This window comes from Erinaceus europaeus, chromosome 14, assembly GCF_950295315.1.
Source record: "Erinaceus europaeus chromosome 14, mEriEur2.1, whole genome shotgun sequence".
Lineage (NCBI taxonomy): Eukaryota > Metazoa > Chordata > Mammalia > Eulipotyphla > Erinaceidae > Erinaceus > Erinaceus europaeus.
Genome location: NC_080175.1, coordinates 62,708,828 through 62,723,406, shown reverse-complemented (window position 1 = coordinate 62,723,406; position 14,579 = coordinate 62,708,828). Strand labels below are relative to the sequence as shown.

The following is a 14,579-nucleotide window of genomic DNA, read 5'->3' as shown; positions in this document are numbered from 1 at the left end:
ATTTCCAGACTCAGTAACTATTATTAAGAGAGAATATGCTTACAAGAGTTGCTGTTAATTTCAACTTGTCCCAAAAGGGGAAAAATGATTTTGTGGTAATGCGAAGCTATTAACTAAAAGTGTAATTTTGAGGTCCATTGAAGATAGTAATTCAGAAAGAATATAAAAATGCTGTGCCATTCCTTACCTAGTCAGCTCTCTATCTAGGACTACAGCAGAAGCTTAAGGAATAGGAGTTTTTATAGCTTTAATAGAAGTATCTGTGAATGACTAAAATATTAATTAAAATATTAAACTTTTTAACAAACCAAGATAATTTAAGTCTAAAATTATTTTACTAGTGAGAAAGAAATTTGGATCAACCCTTCTCCAAATATCAAAGAAAGTCATTTTTATATTCAGTTGGGAAGAACATACTGAATCAATACAAGGTCAAGGACTTGATGATAATGACTAAGAATTATGATTATTGTCCAGCTTTTCAATATTAATAAAGTAATGTAGATATTGATATTTTCATTAAACTAATTTCTTAAAGGCTAAATTCACATTTTTTTTATCTTTCTAGGAATTCAGCTATCAAAAGTCAGAAATAAATATTTACAATACAGAAGCTGGGTTGGTAGCTCACTTAGTAGAGCATACATAGTCCCAGACACAAGGATTCTGGCTCAAATCTCTGGATACTACACAGAAATGGCTCTGTGGAGGGTAGGAGGAGAGGGTTGTGAGGTGGGAGTGAGGGAGGTTCACAAGTAGCCTTTCTTTTAATATAACTCTGTTTTTCAACTTTTATTAAAGGGGTAAAAATAACAGCTACTAGAAGAAATGGAGTCCTACAGACACTAAACCATAGCAATAATCCTACTAGACAAAAAAAAAATTACAATTCAATCTTATAAAAAGAATTCCTTTAGTATGTTCTATGGTTAGCAAATATACAATATAACCCATTAGAGAACATGTTAAAAATGACATTGAATGAGACATAACTTGATCAAATAAATAAAAAAACATGGTGTAACAAAAGTATTAATTTGAGTATATTTAAATGTTTAAGATGTGGAAATTATTATTGGTATTTCCCCAGGAGGTACCAAGAACATCTACTTCAGAGGCTACTTTCTCACATTCTATATACTGCTAATTCAATTCAAATTAACTTCAGATCTTTAGGGCTGATGGAATGCAAGAAATACAGTTTTGAAAATCAAATTATAGGGTGAGGACATAAAAGCTAATAAAGGTGTTGGCTGACCTTTTTACTAAAATTCCCTAACTTGATTTCTTCTGTTTATATAGTCTATAGATATAATATAATTTAATTAAGAATTCTCATTTTAGGACTTTGTGCTATTGGGAGATGGGAGAAGGACACTGGGTATCCAGGACATGATGGTGAAGAGAAGCTTAAGCTGGTGGTGGTGATAGTGTCAGACAACTACCATAGGAAGACCAGAGACTATACCCATATATCAACAACTGTTCTGTAAACCATTATTTCTCCAATAAAACAAACAACAACAAAAAGAGCCAGCATCTTTACTGATGGCATGGGAAAATAACACAAGATAACAGAAAGTAGAATATTATTCTATTAATGGTAAATCTAATAGAAGTTTCCTACTTCAGTTTAAGCCTGTGTTTAAGAGTTGTCTTCAAAATACCATAGATGAATGTTTAGAGGGGGAAAATGTTTGGATTAATTTTACAGGTACATTTTTATCAGTAATCAAAATAATTTATAGTCTACCTTGTTGTCTCTTAAAACCATTCTTTTTTATACTTTGAATGCTTATTGAACCCAACACAAAAGAAATTAGAACTTTAAATGTCAATTAAAGAAATTCACTATTGACTGATTTATTAATTACAAAACTAGTTATTCTTTATATTGCTGTATATTCTTAAGAAATATATATTCTGGGAGTCGGGCTGTAGCGCAGCGGGTTAAGCGCAGGTGGCGCAAAGCACAAGGACCGGCATAAGGATCCCGGTTCGAACCCCGGCTCCCCACCTGCAGGGGAGTCGCTTCACAGGCGGTGAAGCAGGTCTGCAGGTGTCTATCTTTCTCTCCTCCTCTCTGTCTTCCCCTCCTCTCTCCATTTCTCTCTGTCCTATCCAACAACGACAACAACAATAATAACTACAACAGTAAAACAACAAGGGCAACAAAAGGGAATAAATAAATAAAATAAATAAATAAATAAATATATATATATATATATAAAAGAAATATATATTCTGTGCCTCATGACCTAATCTCTATAGAGCCCTACTACAATAGGGAAGGATAGAAACTGGTTGAAGGATAGAAACTTGCCAATATCACTAATAGAATAAAAAAATAATTATACATATGCTACTATAATAATTATTAAGTAAAAGACAGCTAGTATTATTCGATGCCAAACACTTATATATGATAGTATTTCAAAATTAGTGATGTTCATTATTACCCCTTTCCTCCTTTCTCTTCATTACTCTTCCTTCCTCCATTCTTTTTCTCTTTCTTATTTTGTTCTTTTTTTACAGTAAATACAATAGTTTGTACATGCATAATATTATTTTGTTCTTCATGTACTATGTCTTAAGTTTGTCTTTTTGTTGTTGTTTACACTCCCATGTTAACCATTCAAGATTTGTACATACTAATTTAAAAAATAATAGACACATAAAAGTATTTATGTTTAGCCAAAAGCTTTAAACAAAAAATATGGCTATATGTAAGCAAGCTACATATATATTCATTTTCACTTTTGAGTAGGGAAGAATGCTGCATAGGAAAAAGATTAAATAGCAAGAGAGGCATTTAACTTTAAATGTTGGATTTGTTATATGTTGCTTGACATTTACTCTGAAAAATTATGAAATATCCCCCAAAGTGAAAAGTGGTAAGGTGAAATAAACCAGAAATCACACATTTGCCATTTAAATATCAGTTTAAATTTCCTTTTAAAGATTAATTAAATGAAGCCAAAGACATCACTCACCAGGTAAGGTATGTGCCTTGCCATGCAGATGCCCTAGATATGAGCAGAGGGACCTTGGGGGAAGTTTTATGACAATGGAGGAAGTTCTGATACTATGATGTCTTTCCCTCTCTGTGTCTGTCTTTCTACCTGGATGAAAATGTGAGCCAGTGTGGTGAAATAGTACAAGTGTAAAACACTAACTAAACAAATAAACAAACAAACAAAACTTGAATATATCCCACCAAAGTCATATTTTGAAATCCATATCTGGAGATAGGGGATTAAAGGAGGTCATTATGATTAAATGAAGTTATAAGTTCGGGATCTCATTTCTTTCTAAGAAGAGATACACTTCTCTCCTTGTGTCCAGAGAAACATGTAAGGAAGTCCCAGAAAGGAAGCACCATCTATGATATAAGGAGTGGATCTCACCAGAAACAAACTCTTCTAACACCCTCAATTTCAACTTCCAGTTTTCAGGAATGAGAGAGAGAGAAGAGAGAAGGGGAGAGAGAGAAGAGAGAAGGGGAGAGAGAGAAAGATAGGGAAGGGGTGAGGGAGAGGGAGAGGGAGATGGGGAGGGGGAGAGGAGAGAGGGAGAGAGAGAGACCGAGAGATAGAGAGACAGAGAGAGACAGAGAGAAGAGAGAGAAATATTCTGATAAAAATCCAATTAAATGAGGTATTGAACTAGTAAGTCTAGCTGATTTAGGAATTTGCAGAAGCATGGGTAGCAGGCATCCATACCCTCCAGCCTGAGGAGAAGCACAGTAGAAACATAGAAGTTATGGAACATCAAACACTAAAACTGAAATTTTTCCTCTATAAGCAACAAATTGCTCACTTCCTCTCCTGTTACTTTTCTGATACAGTTGACTTTTATGCCAAAAGTAAATGCATGAAAATGATGGCTGAGTTAAATTGTTATGTATCTTTTTCTCCCTTGAGGAATGAGAGAGTCATCATTAATGGTGATTCAAATGCATAAGGACCTGCTTAATGTCAATACACAACTAGGCAAGTACATCATATGATTAGACTAACAGATACATATGCACCTGTATAGGTAGATGTATATAAAGCAAGATACTTAAAAACATTGTAAAATCGAAGATAACTGCAAGAATAATAAAATGTACTGGTCTGCACATGAAGACTTACCTCTAATATCATCTTTCTTCCTACACTATGTGTTTTTATGTTAGTGGTATTTTTAGCTGGTAAAATTAATTTCTCTCTTCTCCAATGGACTGATGCAGGTGGATTAGATGTCACATCACAGCTTATATTGATCGGATTTCCTTCCCAAGAATAATAAATTGTTTGATTTGATATGAACTTGGGAGCATCTGTAAAGCAGAATAACAACACTTGTAGATCAATTTTGGTAATTATTTGTTTTTATATAAAATTAGTTTACTTGAGTACAAAAAGAAGCCCAGCAGTCTAATGCCACACATTTAATATGTACAATGAGAACTCATAAGAATATGTGATTTTGTAAATCAATTTCAAAGCTACTAATATGAAACAGTCAGTGCTGGTCAGTTAGCAAGATATGAAACATTAATGCTGAAAGGTAAACTTGCTTTTAACAATCAAACAAAAATATCAAATGAATTAACAGTTTGCTATATTTATGGAATCTGCTTCTGGAATAGTTCCCATAATTTAGATTAAGGAAGATATTTATTGAAAACAGTTGGGATGCATTGGATTGACCTTCCCGTGGTGCATCCCGTGAGTACCCATACATTGGGGAAACTGACGATCCTTCCTAGCTGACTGAATCCACATGGATCCCAGTCACTGTCAAAGCCAGCAACAAGCAGATACCAGGCTCAACCTGACACTGTTGACTGGCTACGGAAGAAGGGCAAACGCTAGAAGAAGAATTGAAAACAGTGTTTGGGTGTCATTTTTATCCCATCTTAGTCCTACAACTCTTTCTATAAAATAGTTTAAGCATGTATGAAGTTTAAGCTGAAATGAAATGAAATTGTCACAATTAAATAAAAAAAACTTTTAGTGAAATGACATAGGTTTTCTTAAGCTTGAGATGATTTAAATTAATCAACGCCAGTTAACTTTTATGCTGATGGCTAACTTTCACTTGCATATATCTAGTAAGTAAGAGAAAATAGACATCATTTCATTGAAACAAACAGATTACAAAGTATAAAAATATGTAAGGTAAGTATGTAAAATAAAAATGTACAAAACATATGTAAAATAAACATATTACAAATATACATTTGCCTCCAGAATTATCGCTGGGCCTTGGTGCCTGCACCACGAATTTATTACTACTGGAGGTCATATCTTTCCATTGTTGTTGTTGTTATTGTTGCTATTATTGCTATTGGATAGGACAGAGAGAAATTGAGTGAGGAGGGTAAGACAGAAAGGGGGAGAGAAAGATAGACCCTGCTTCACTGCCTACAAAGTGACCCCTTGCAGGTGGGAAGCCTGGGGCTAGAACCGGGATTCCTACCCAGACACTGCGCTTTGCACCATGTGTGCTTAACCAGGTGCACTACGACCTAGAGCCCCCTTTGTATATTTTAATATTAAATTCATGCAGAGATATGAAATACTTGTATCTATATGACAGTAAGCGAAAACAGTTGGTTTTGTTCAGTCTCTATAATAACTTGTGAGGAAAGTTTTATTCTGCTTTCCGTACAGAGCAAAAAGGAAAAGAGCTATCTAGTTTCTTCTAGTACTAAGTTGCAGAACTGGAAATGTGAATATAAGATGACTATTACCATGCCCATTACATTCCCATTAAACCAAAGAACAAAATTACCATATTCAGAGCTAGCAATGTTTTAGTGATGTGGACCTTATCATACATTATTAAACGGAATATAATTGAAGCAATTCTTCAGGAAGATAAAGAGTCCCTGAAAGCTTTATAATTTTGATTCTGAAGCCTAGTCTTCAGTATTTCTCCAGAGAAAAATCATTAGAAATATTATGAAAGGCTTATATGAAAGATCTTTGGTACACGATTTTTAAAAAATAACTGTAATCTCTAAACAACTTAATGTCCAGAGAGAGAGAGAAGGAGAGACAGAGAACTCACTAAATAAATAATGATGCACCTAAGTTTGTGAATATACTAAATATGGCATATGCATATTTCTCTATCTTCTTTCATTAGTCTGTATAGGTCCTGTTCTTCCCTTAACTTGGCTGTTTTAAAACTAATATTTATAATTTCTAAACATAGCCTTTCTAGACATAAAAATTGTGAATGAGGTTTCTTACTTGTGGCTTATAGCCTTTTTTCTTCCCATTTTACTGGCAGTTAATTTATAGTACAGTTGTCTCTATAGTTTCGCATGATGGGTGTTTGCAAAATATTCACATGCTCAATTTAGAACCCCACCCCACCCCACCCCACCCCTCTTCCACTCTTTCCCCAGACTCACTCACTGTATTTGGTGCAGTACATCACCTCCAGTATGAATTCTATCCTGTGTTTTTCCTTTGTTCCTGTCACCCAAGTTCCACTAATAAGCAAGGTTATATGACATTCATTTTTCTCTTCTGGACTCATCTTACCCAACACTATTACTTCAGATTCCATCTAAGGTAAGGCAAAGATTGGGATTTTGGTTTCTGGTCTTATATCCAGTCTGATCCATTTTAATATGATTTTGATGCATGGTGTTATAAGTGGTGACCCAGTTTCACTTTTCTATGTGTAGATATCCAGTTTTTCCATCATCATTTGTAATTTATCAGACATTAGATTATAATACCATAGGATTGAAAAGGTCTAGCTTTACCCCTCTATATGACTACAGAAGACTCATAATATCCAAGACAGTCCCATTGGTATTCTATGTTCTCTGTCAGCATAGTCATAAACATTGGAAGGATCTGTTTGCTTTACTCTCTATCAAATTATCTAAATCTATGGATGAAGATATGCCTCAGTCATAATTATAGACATAATAATGTCTTATGTAATAGTAGATGCTAGATTATTTCTCAAAAACTGTTCAAATAACTGACTAAAAAATAAGCAATCAAGTTTCTTTTTCTTTTTTGTTTACACAGACAGAGACTGAGAGAGAAAAGGAGAGTTAGAGAGGAAAATTGAGAGGCACCTGCAGAACTTGCTTCACTGATTGTGAAGTTATCCCCACGTAGGTCTGTTAATAGGGTCCTTGAGCATAACATATACACTCTAACTTGGGCACAAACACTTGTGCCCTTCAATTAATTTTCAATTCAATGTTTTATTTAAATTGAATAGATGATGTCTTCAAGGACTGATACATTTTCAGGTCAGAAAAGATAGAGTGAAAAATAATTAGAGGTGCAGTTGAAGAGAAGGCAATCTTTTTGTCACTCCAAATCAAAAGCTGTATCTATATGTATATCTAGCTCTACGTAAAAAAAAAAAAAAAAAAAAGGCCCAGGAGGTGGCATGGTGGAAGAACCCTAACTCTCAAGCATAAGGTCTTCAATTCAATCCTACTATTGCACAACTACATGTGAGTGAAACTTCTCCACTGCAGGTGGAGACTAGGGACTTGATCCAGGCTCCTTGTGTATTGAAACATGTGTACTCAAAGAAGTGTGCCAATGCTAGGTCTCTTCTCTTTTGTTATTATACCAAGACACTACTCATTCTGGTTTATGGTGGTACTGAGGATTAAACTGGGGACCTCAGAGCCTCAGCTATGAAATTATCTTTCCATAAAAATTATGCTATTTCCCTCTCCAGCCCTAAGTCTCTTTTAGTACTCTGGTCTGGTTCTATCTCTGCCTCAATTGCTAATAAACAACAAAAAAATCACTTTTATAATTTATTAAAATATATGGGATACGATCTCTGTAGAATCATACCATTCTATGGAGAGATACGATCATTTATTTATATATAATTATAGCCCAATGTAAACATCACACATGATATGGGGCTCTTAATAGATGACTCAGTCTGCTTGGTCCACAATATGGCATTTGCATGAATGTGTATCATATTTTGGAATTTATCCGTAATCTTAGGGCAAGATATTTTTTTTATATAGAAGCAAGCAATTGCCACTAATTGCTTGCCTGATGATCTCAGTGGGAATTTAATTTGAAATTACTGATGCTGAATGCAAATGAGCTGCAGGCAGTGCATGCTATGCTAAAAGTCACATTAAAACTGTACTTGTGACATGAGGCAAGAAAATGTTGATAACTCCCATTTACAACAAAATGAAAACTAAATTCCTGAACATTACACATTTTGTAAATATGAAAGCAGTGACAAGTCTGCAAGTATTCACAAGCATAGTAATACCAGAACATTAATAACACTGAACAATTGATCTTGGGACACTGTGTCAAGTGGAATTTGATCTGAGTAGAGAAAAAAAAGTTAAAATGAAGCCAAATTTCATACAGATAAATCAAGAAACATCCAGAAAATTGGGCCTTTTCACACAGTATAATTTTTAAAATTCTGAAAGATCCCTAATGTGCAGGGAAACAAACATCAGCAGATACTAAATAAAGACAAGAAAAGGAGAATAAAGGCAAATGGCATACTGGACTGTAGAAAGGCAATTTAGGATTTTGTTTGTTTGTTTGTTGTTTTTATCATCAGAGCTATCACCAGGGCTCAATGCCTGCATTACTCCCATCATTATAGGTGACTTTTTCTTTTGTGAATAAGGGTGAGAGACAGAGAGAGATAGACAAGGACAGAGAGGAAGAGAGACATCTACAACACTGTCCTCTGTCCCCTGTGCTCTGCAGTGGCGGACACAGAGGGCTTAAATCTGGTTCCTTAAACATGGTAAAGTGAGGACTCTATTAACTGAGTCATCACTTGGCCATGGCAATATATGTTAATATATCACAAATCACACACACACACACACACACACACACACACACACACACACACACACACATGAATCAGAGAGTGAGCCTAGAGTAGCACATATGTGTGATACTGTTGAGCAGTTTCCATTATCTGTGTGTGGGGAGAGGAAGGAGATCACTACAGGAGAGACAGAGTGAGAGAAGAGACACCATAGTACCATTCTACCATCCATGCATGGAGTGCCTCGAGTTCCCCTTTGTGCAAGGCAAGTCCATGCTCTTTGAGTAATATATAGCCTGTGATATATACTTTCAATCTACATTTTATATGATCCAGGAACTACTTTCTTTTTTTTTCTTTTTCTTTTTTTTAATATTTATTTATTCCCTTTTGTTGCCCTCGTTGTTTTTATTGTTGTAGTTATTATTGTTGTCTTCGTTGTTGTATGGGACAGAGAGAAATGGAGAGGGGGAAGGTAGAGAGGGGAGAGAAAGATAGACACCTGCAGACCTGCTTCACCGACTGAGAAGCAACTCCCCTGCAGGTGGGGAGCCAGGGGCTGGAACTGGGAAACTTAGCTTGTCCTTGCACTTTGCGCCACATGTGCTTAACCCACTGCACTACCTCTCACTCCCGAGGAACTATTTTCTCTTAGTTACAATACAGTAGAAGTACTACTAAAAAGAAGTTGGTTTTGGCTGTTAGTATGAATGCACCTGCCAATGCCTATGTCCAGCAGAGAAGCAATTACAGAAGCCAGAACTTCCCCACCTTCTGCACCCCATAAAAATTTTTGGTCCATACTCCCAGAAGGGTAGGGAGAAGATGAGTAGAGATCTCTGAACTCCAACTCCATCAGGACCCACCCAGAGAGAGAAGAGGACAATAAGAGAGACATCTAGATGTAGTAATAGCTGTATGTGTTAACTGGGAAGGGAGAGAATATGGGACCATAGGAAAAAAAAAAGGCAAATATATATAAATGTAGACAGATAGTTGTAGAAATAATAGTTAACCCATATCTGCAACCTTAGGAGAACTGCTGTAGCTTAAAATGGAAGGATTGGGGATTCAGAACTCTGGCAGTGGGAAGGGTGTACAGTTGTGAACCCATTTTGGGGAAGTTTTTTTTATATATTTATTTTTCCCTTTTGTTGACCTTGTTTTTTTATTGTTGTTGTAGTTATTATTGTTGTTGTTATTGATGTCGTCATTGTTAGATAGGACAGAGAGAAATGGTGAGAGGAGGTGAAAACAGAGAGGGGGAGAAAAAGAGAGACACCTGCAGACCTGCTTCACCGCCCCTGAAGGTGGGGAGCCAGGGGCTTGAAACCAGGATCCTTGTGCAGGTCCTTGTGCTTCTTACAACCTGTGCTCAACCCCCTGTGCTACATGCTGGACTCCCAAGTTGTGCCTCTATTATCTTGTAATTTCATAATTGTTAGCAAACCATTAATAAAATTTTAAAAAAGAACATCTAATTTTGATTTAATTTAGTAGTAACAATGTAGAGGGTAGATTTAACTAGAGCACTTCAGTAATTCTCATGTCCATTATGCACAGGAGGGGGCATCACTGAATTACAAGTACAAACATTAAAAAAACAAAAACAAACAAAAAAAAGGAGCCACAACAGTGTCTCAATTTGCTACTTTCTCAAAGATGTAATCAGGAACACCATATGAGAAGCCCAGCTTGCCAATATTGGGACACATCAAAGGAACTTTAAAAAAAATATTTTATTCACTTACTTATTGTGTAAAGGCAGAGAGAAATTGAGAGAGGGAGGAGATAGAGAGAGACAGAGGGACACCTGCAGCCTTGCTTCTTTGCTTGCGATGCTCCCCCAGCAGGTGGGGACTCGGGAAACTTGAACCTGGATCCTTGTGCACTGTAACATGTGCTTTCAACCAGGTGTGTTACCACCCAGCCCCAGCAAAGGAACTATTAATAACCTTCAAACTCAGTGTCAAGTTACCCCGGTTTTGATAAATGCCCTTTATACTTTTATTTTATTTTGTATTTTGGCCTTCTTGTTGAGCCTTCAAACTATACTCACACTCAGCAGTCTTCATGGCAGCCTGTTAACTGTCTTAAGATTTCCTGACTAGATTGCGTGCCTAAGCTAAGCTTTTACTTCCTGTCATTTCCACTCAGGTTTTGAAGCTTTTTTTTTTTTTTTTCCTTGTACAAGACTTATTTGTAGTTGGTACCATCGACCTAAGTAAAGCATACTTCTTGCTGAGTGGTGGCCTGAATTTCTGATTTCTGCCTGCTTGTGAGCAGCCTGAAGCTGATAACAAGGTACACCAACGGCTCTGCTAGAAATGAAATATAAAAAAATCTTTGACCTGAATTTCCACATGTTCATGAGTAAGAGAGGCAACTCTCTATACAAACCTACTATACACTAAATGCTTTGTGCACTGAAATGAAAGTGATTATTAAAAGCCTATCATAAAGTTTTCATAATATCTTTCCCCAAAGTCACAAAATATAAAAATACTATTCACTTATCTTGAGTGTCATTATCATATATCTGGTTAAGACCTAATTAACACAAAGCGCAAGGACCCGCGCGGAAGGATCCCAGTCAAGCCCCCAGCTCCCCACTTACAGGGGAGGCACTTCACAGGCGGTGAAGCTGGTCTGCAGGTGTCTATCTTTGCTCTCCCCCTTTCTGTCTTTCCCTCCTCTCTCCATTTCTCTGTCCTATCCAACAACAACATCAATTACAACAACAATAACTACAATGATAAAACAATAAGGGCAACAAAAAGGAATAAACAAATCAATAAATATTTAAAAAGACCAAATTAACAACTGGTCATTTTTAGTTTTTTTTTGTTTGTTTTGTTTTTAAGTCTACCAACTTTGAATTATTTCATTTTATTTGACTTCATGGTTCCTTTGTTCCTAGTATCCTTTTCTTTCATTTTATTTTTGTTTCTTCATTAGAGGTAAGAGATAAAGAGAGTTAGAGTGAGACAGAGAGAAGTAAAGATACTTGAAGCAGTTTTTCAACATTCGGGAAGCCCCTCCCTACAGGTGGGGCCCAGAGACTTGAACTCAGGTCTTTGGGTCTTGTAATATTGAACTCTACTGGGTGAGCCAGCACTAGGTCTCATATTTTCAATACAATGTTGCTATCTTGCTTAAAACCTCTAAGAGTCTACATCCTTCTAAAATCTGAACTTTTATTATGATTTGCAAGAATCTGTATTATATAACATATTTATATTTCTTTCTCATTTCCAATTCTAGTTAAATTCTTTCCTGAAACCTTGGTTTTGCTTTTAGACTTTCACATTAGCAGTCCCCTCTATCTGATCACCTTTTCCTATTATTCAACATACACATTGTGTGAGTTATTTCTCTTTAATTAACATATAAGTTCCATGACAGCAACAACTATATTGCTTTTTGTATAGCTCTGTACATACAAATTTATATTTGACAACCAGTGATACTCGGTAAATAATTGCAACAAATTTATGAAAAATATCGTAAATATGGGGGTCAGGAAGTAGCAAAGCAGGTTAAACATAAGGATCCTTGTTTGAGCCCTCACCTCCCCACCTGCATGGGGGTTGCTTTACAAGTGGTGAAGCAGGTCTGCAAGGGTCTCTCTTTATTTCCCCCTCTCTTACTTCCCCTCCTCTCTCCATTTCTCTTTGTCCTATCCAACAATGACGACATCATCATCAACAACAATAATAACTACAACAACAATTTAAAAAAAACAAGGGCAACAAAAAGGGAAAATAAATAATAAAAAATATCATAAATATGCATGTGATTCATTTAACAGATGAGCAAAAGCATACTGGCATTTGTTTCACTTTCCAAGACTCACAGCTCTTTGGGTTATAGTCTAGTATTTCTCTTTTTAATATGTATGCACTTGTTTGCATAGGTATTTAGTTCACTTGAGCAGGCATATATGCATGTGCGTGTGCGTGTGCATGTGCGTGTGTGTGTGAAACCACATTATAGCTCCATCATATGTGGCACCTGTATCAAACCTGGAGCCTTGCTTATATATGTATATTCACATAAGCTTTAGCAATTCAGCCGTATTTCAGGACACCAGTGTTATTCCTATATATTATTACACTGTCTGTCATAGATTCTTATTGCCTATTTTGTGAAGCCAGCCCACTAAATTAGCTAAAAATTAATGGCACATGTTTTTTTAATGGCTAAAACTACTTGACACAGCTTTTCAGTCACTGGATTTTCTCATTTGATTTATACTGAAAGTACCAAGGGAATAAAAACTAATATATCCTTTGGCACACTTAGAGGATAATTCAATTAATGATTTCATAGATCCAGCTCTACTGTATGTTCACCCTTATGCAGAATCAGCTCTGGCAATTAACTGGATTCAGCCCACATGCCATGGGAATGCTAATGACTGCATAGAATACTGAGTAAGATGTGTGCTTATTGCTAATTAACTAGTGGCTGTATGTGCATTTTCTAGACTAAAGTTGAACAGTCAAGTTATGCACAAAATTGAACATATTGTGAAGACTCTGGGGTCATGAACAATTTATATTAGATATATCTCTATATGATCTTTTAGAAAACACTGGGTTTCTTCTAATTTGGTTGTTGATAATGATAGAAGGATTCTTGATTATAAAATAATTAGTGTTTCAGCCTACATAAAACAGCATAGTACATAATGATGATAATACCCTAAATGAGTTGCTTATGAAATGTCACTATTCTACATAACTCATATGATTAATCATTGTAATTGAAATTACAAAGTACAGTGCATTTTTGTGGCTCCACATAAATTTTTGGATATTCTTCATTTTCCTCCAAAAAAAAAAGTATCATTGGGATTTTGACAGTTATTGTGTTGAGTGTGTGTGTGTGTGTGTGTTGCTTTTGGAAGGATAATAATTTTGATAAAATTGCTCTGGGGCCACATGGTAGTGCACTTGGTTGAGAGTGCATGTTACAATATGTAAAGACCAAGGTTTAAGCCCCTGTTCCCACCTGCAAGGTGAAAGCTTCGCAAGTGGTGAAGCAGTTATACAGTGATATAGATATATCTGTTTCTCTTCCTTGCTATCTTCCCCAATACCTCTAGATTTCTCTCTGCCTGTATCAAATAAAGTGTTTGTTTGTTTGTTAATTGTCTCCAGGGTTATCGCTGGGGCTTGGTGCCAGCACTATGAATCCTCTGCTCCTGTAGCCATTTTTTCCATTGTTGCTGTTGCTGTTACTGTTGGATAAGACAGAGGGAAACTGAGAGAGGAGGGGGAGATAGAGAGGGAGGGGGAAAGATGATATGACACCAGCAGACCTGCTTCACAGCTTGTGAAGTGACCCCCCCACAAGTGGTGTTTCGGGGTCCATATCTGGCCCTTGCACCTGTCCCTGCGCTTGGCATTATGTGTGCTTAACCCGGTGCACTACCACCAATAAAATAAAATATTTTTAAATTGTTCATCCAGTCCATCAACAAAAGATGTTCTTTCATTTCTGTAGTTTTTGTAAAGGTCTTTCTCTATGCTCGATATAATGCTTCTGTAATCACTTTTATCTTGAGAGACTTTAAAACTTTACTTATGTGATAAAGCAAAGTTTTATTAATCCCAGTAAACCCATATAATGTGAAAGTGATAATAATCTGTGTTATAAGATAAATTAATATTCTCATAATTAAAATGTCTCTAATATTGCTAATGACTCTGTACTGCCCAAGAGAAAAAGTCTTTGCCAATGCAATTAGGCAAAAAAAA

The 14,579-nt window shown here is 36.0% G+C and overlaps 1 protein-coding gene across 1 annotated transcript in view; it reads right to left on the bottom strand.

Moving 5' to 3' along the window:
• The window catches only part of NCAM2 (neural cell adhesion molecule 2), a 219,167-nt gene that overhangs the window by 103,957 nt on the left and 100,631 nt on the right, over window positions 1-14,579 (bottom strand). Inside the window, exon 10 of the mRNA XM_007521286.3 lies at window positions 4,137-4,324. Within this exon, the coding sequence (XP_007521348.2) occupies window positions 4,137-4,324 (188 nt within the window). The remainder of the gene's footprint in view (window positions 1-4,136; window positions 4,325-14,579) is intronic.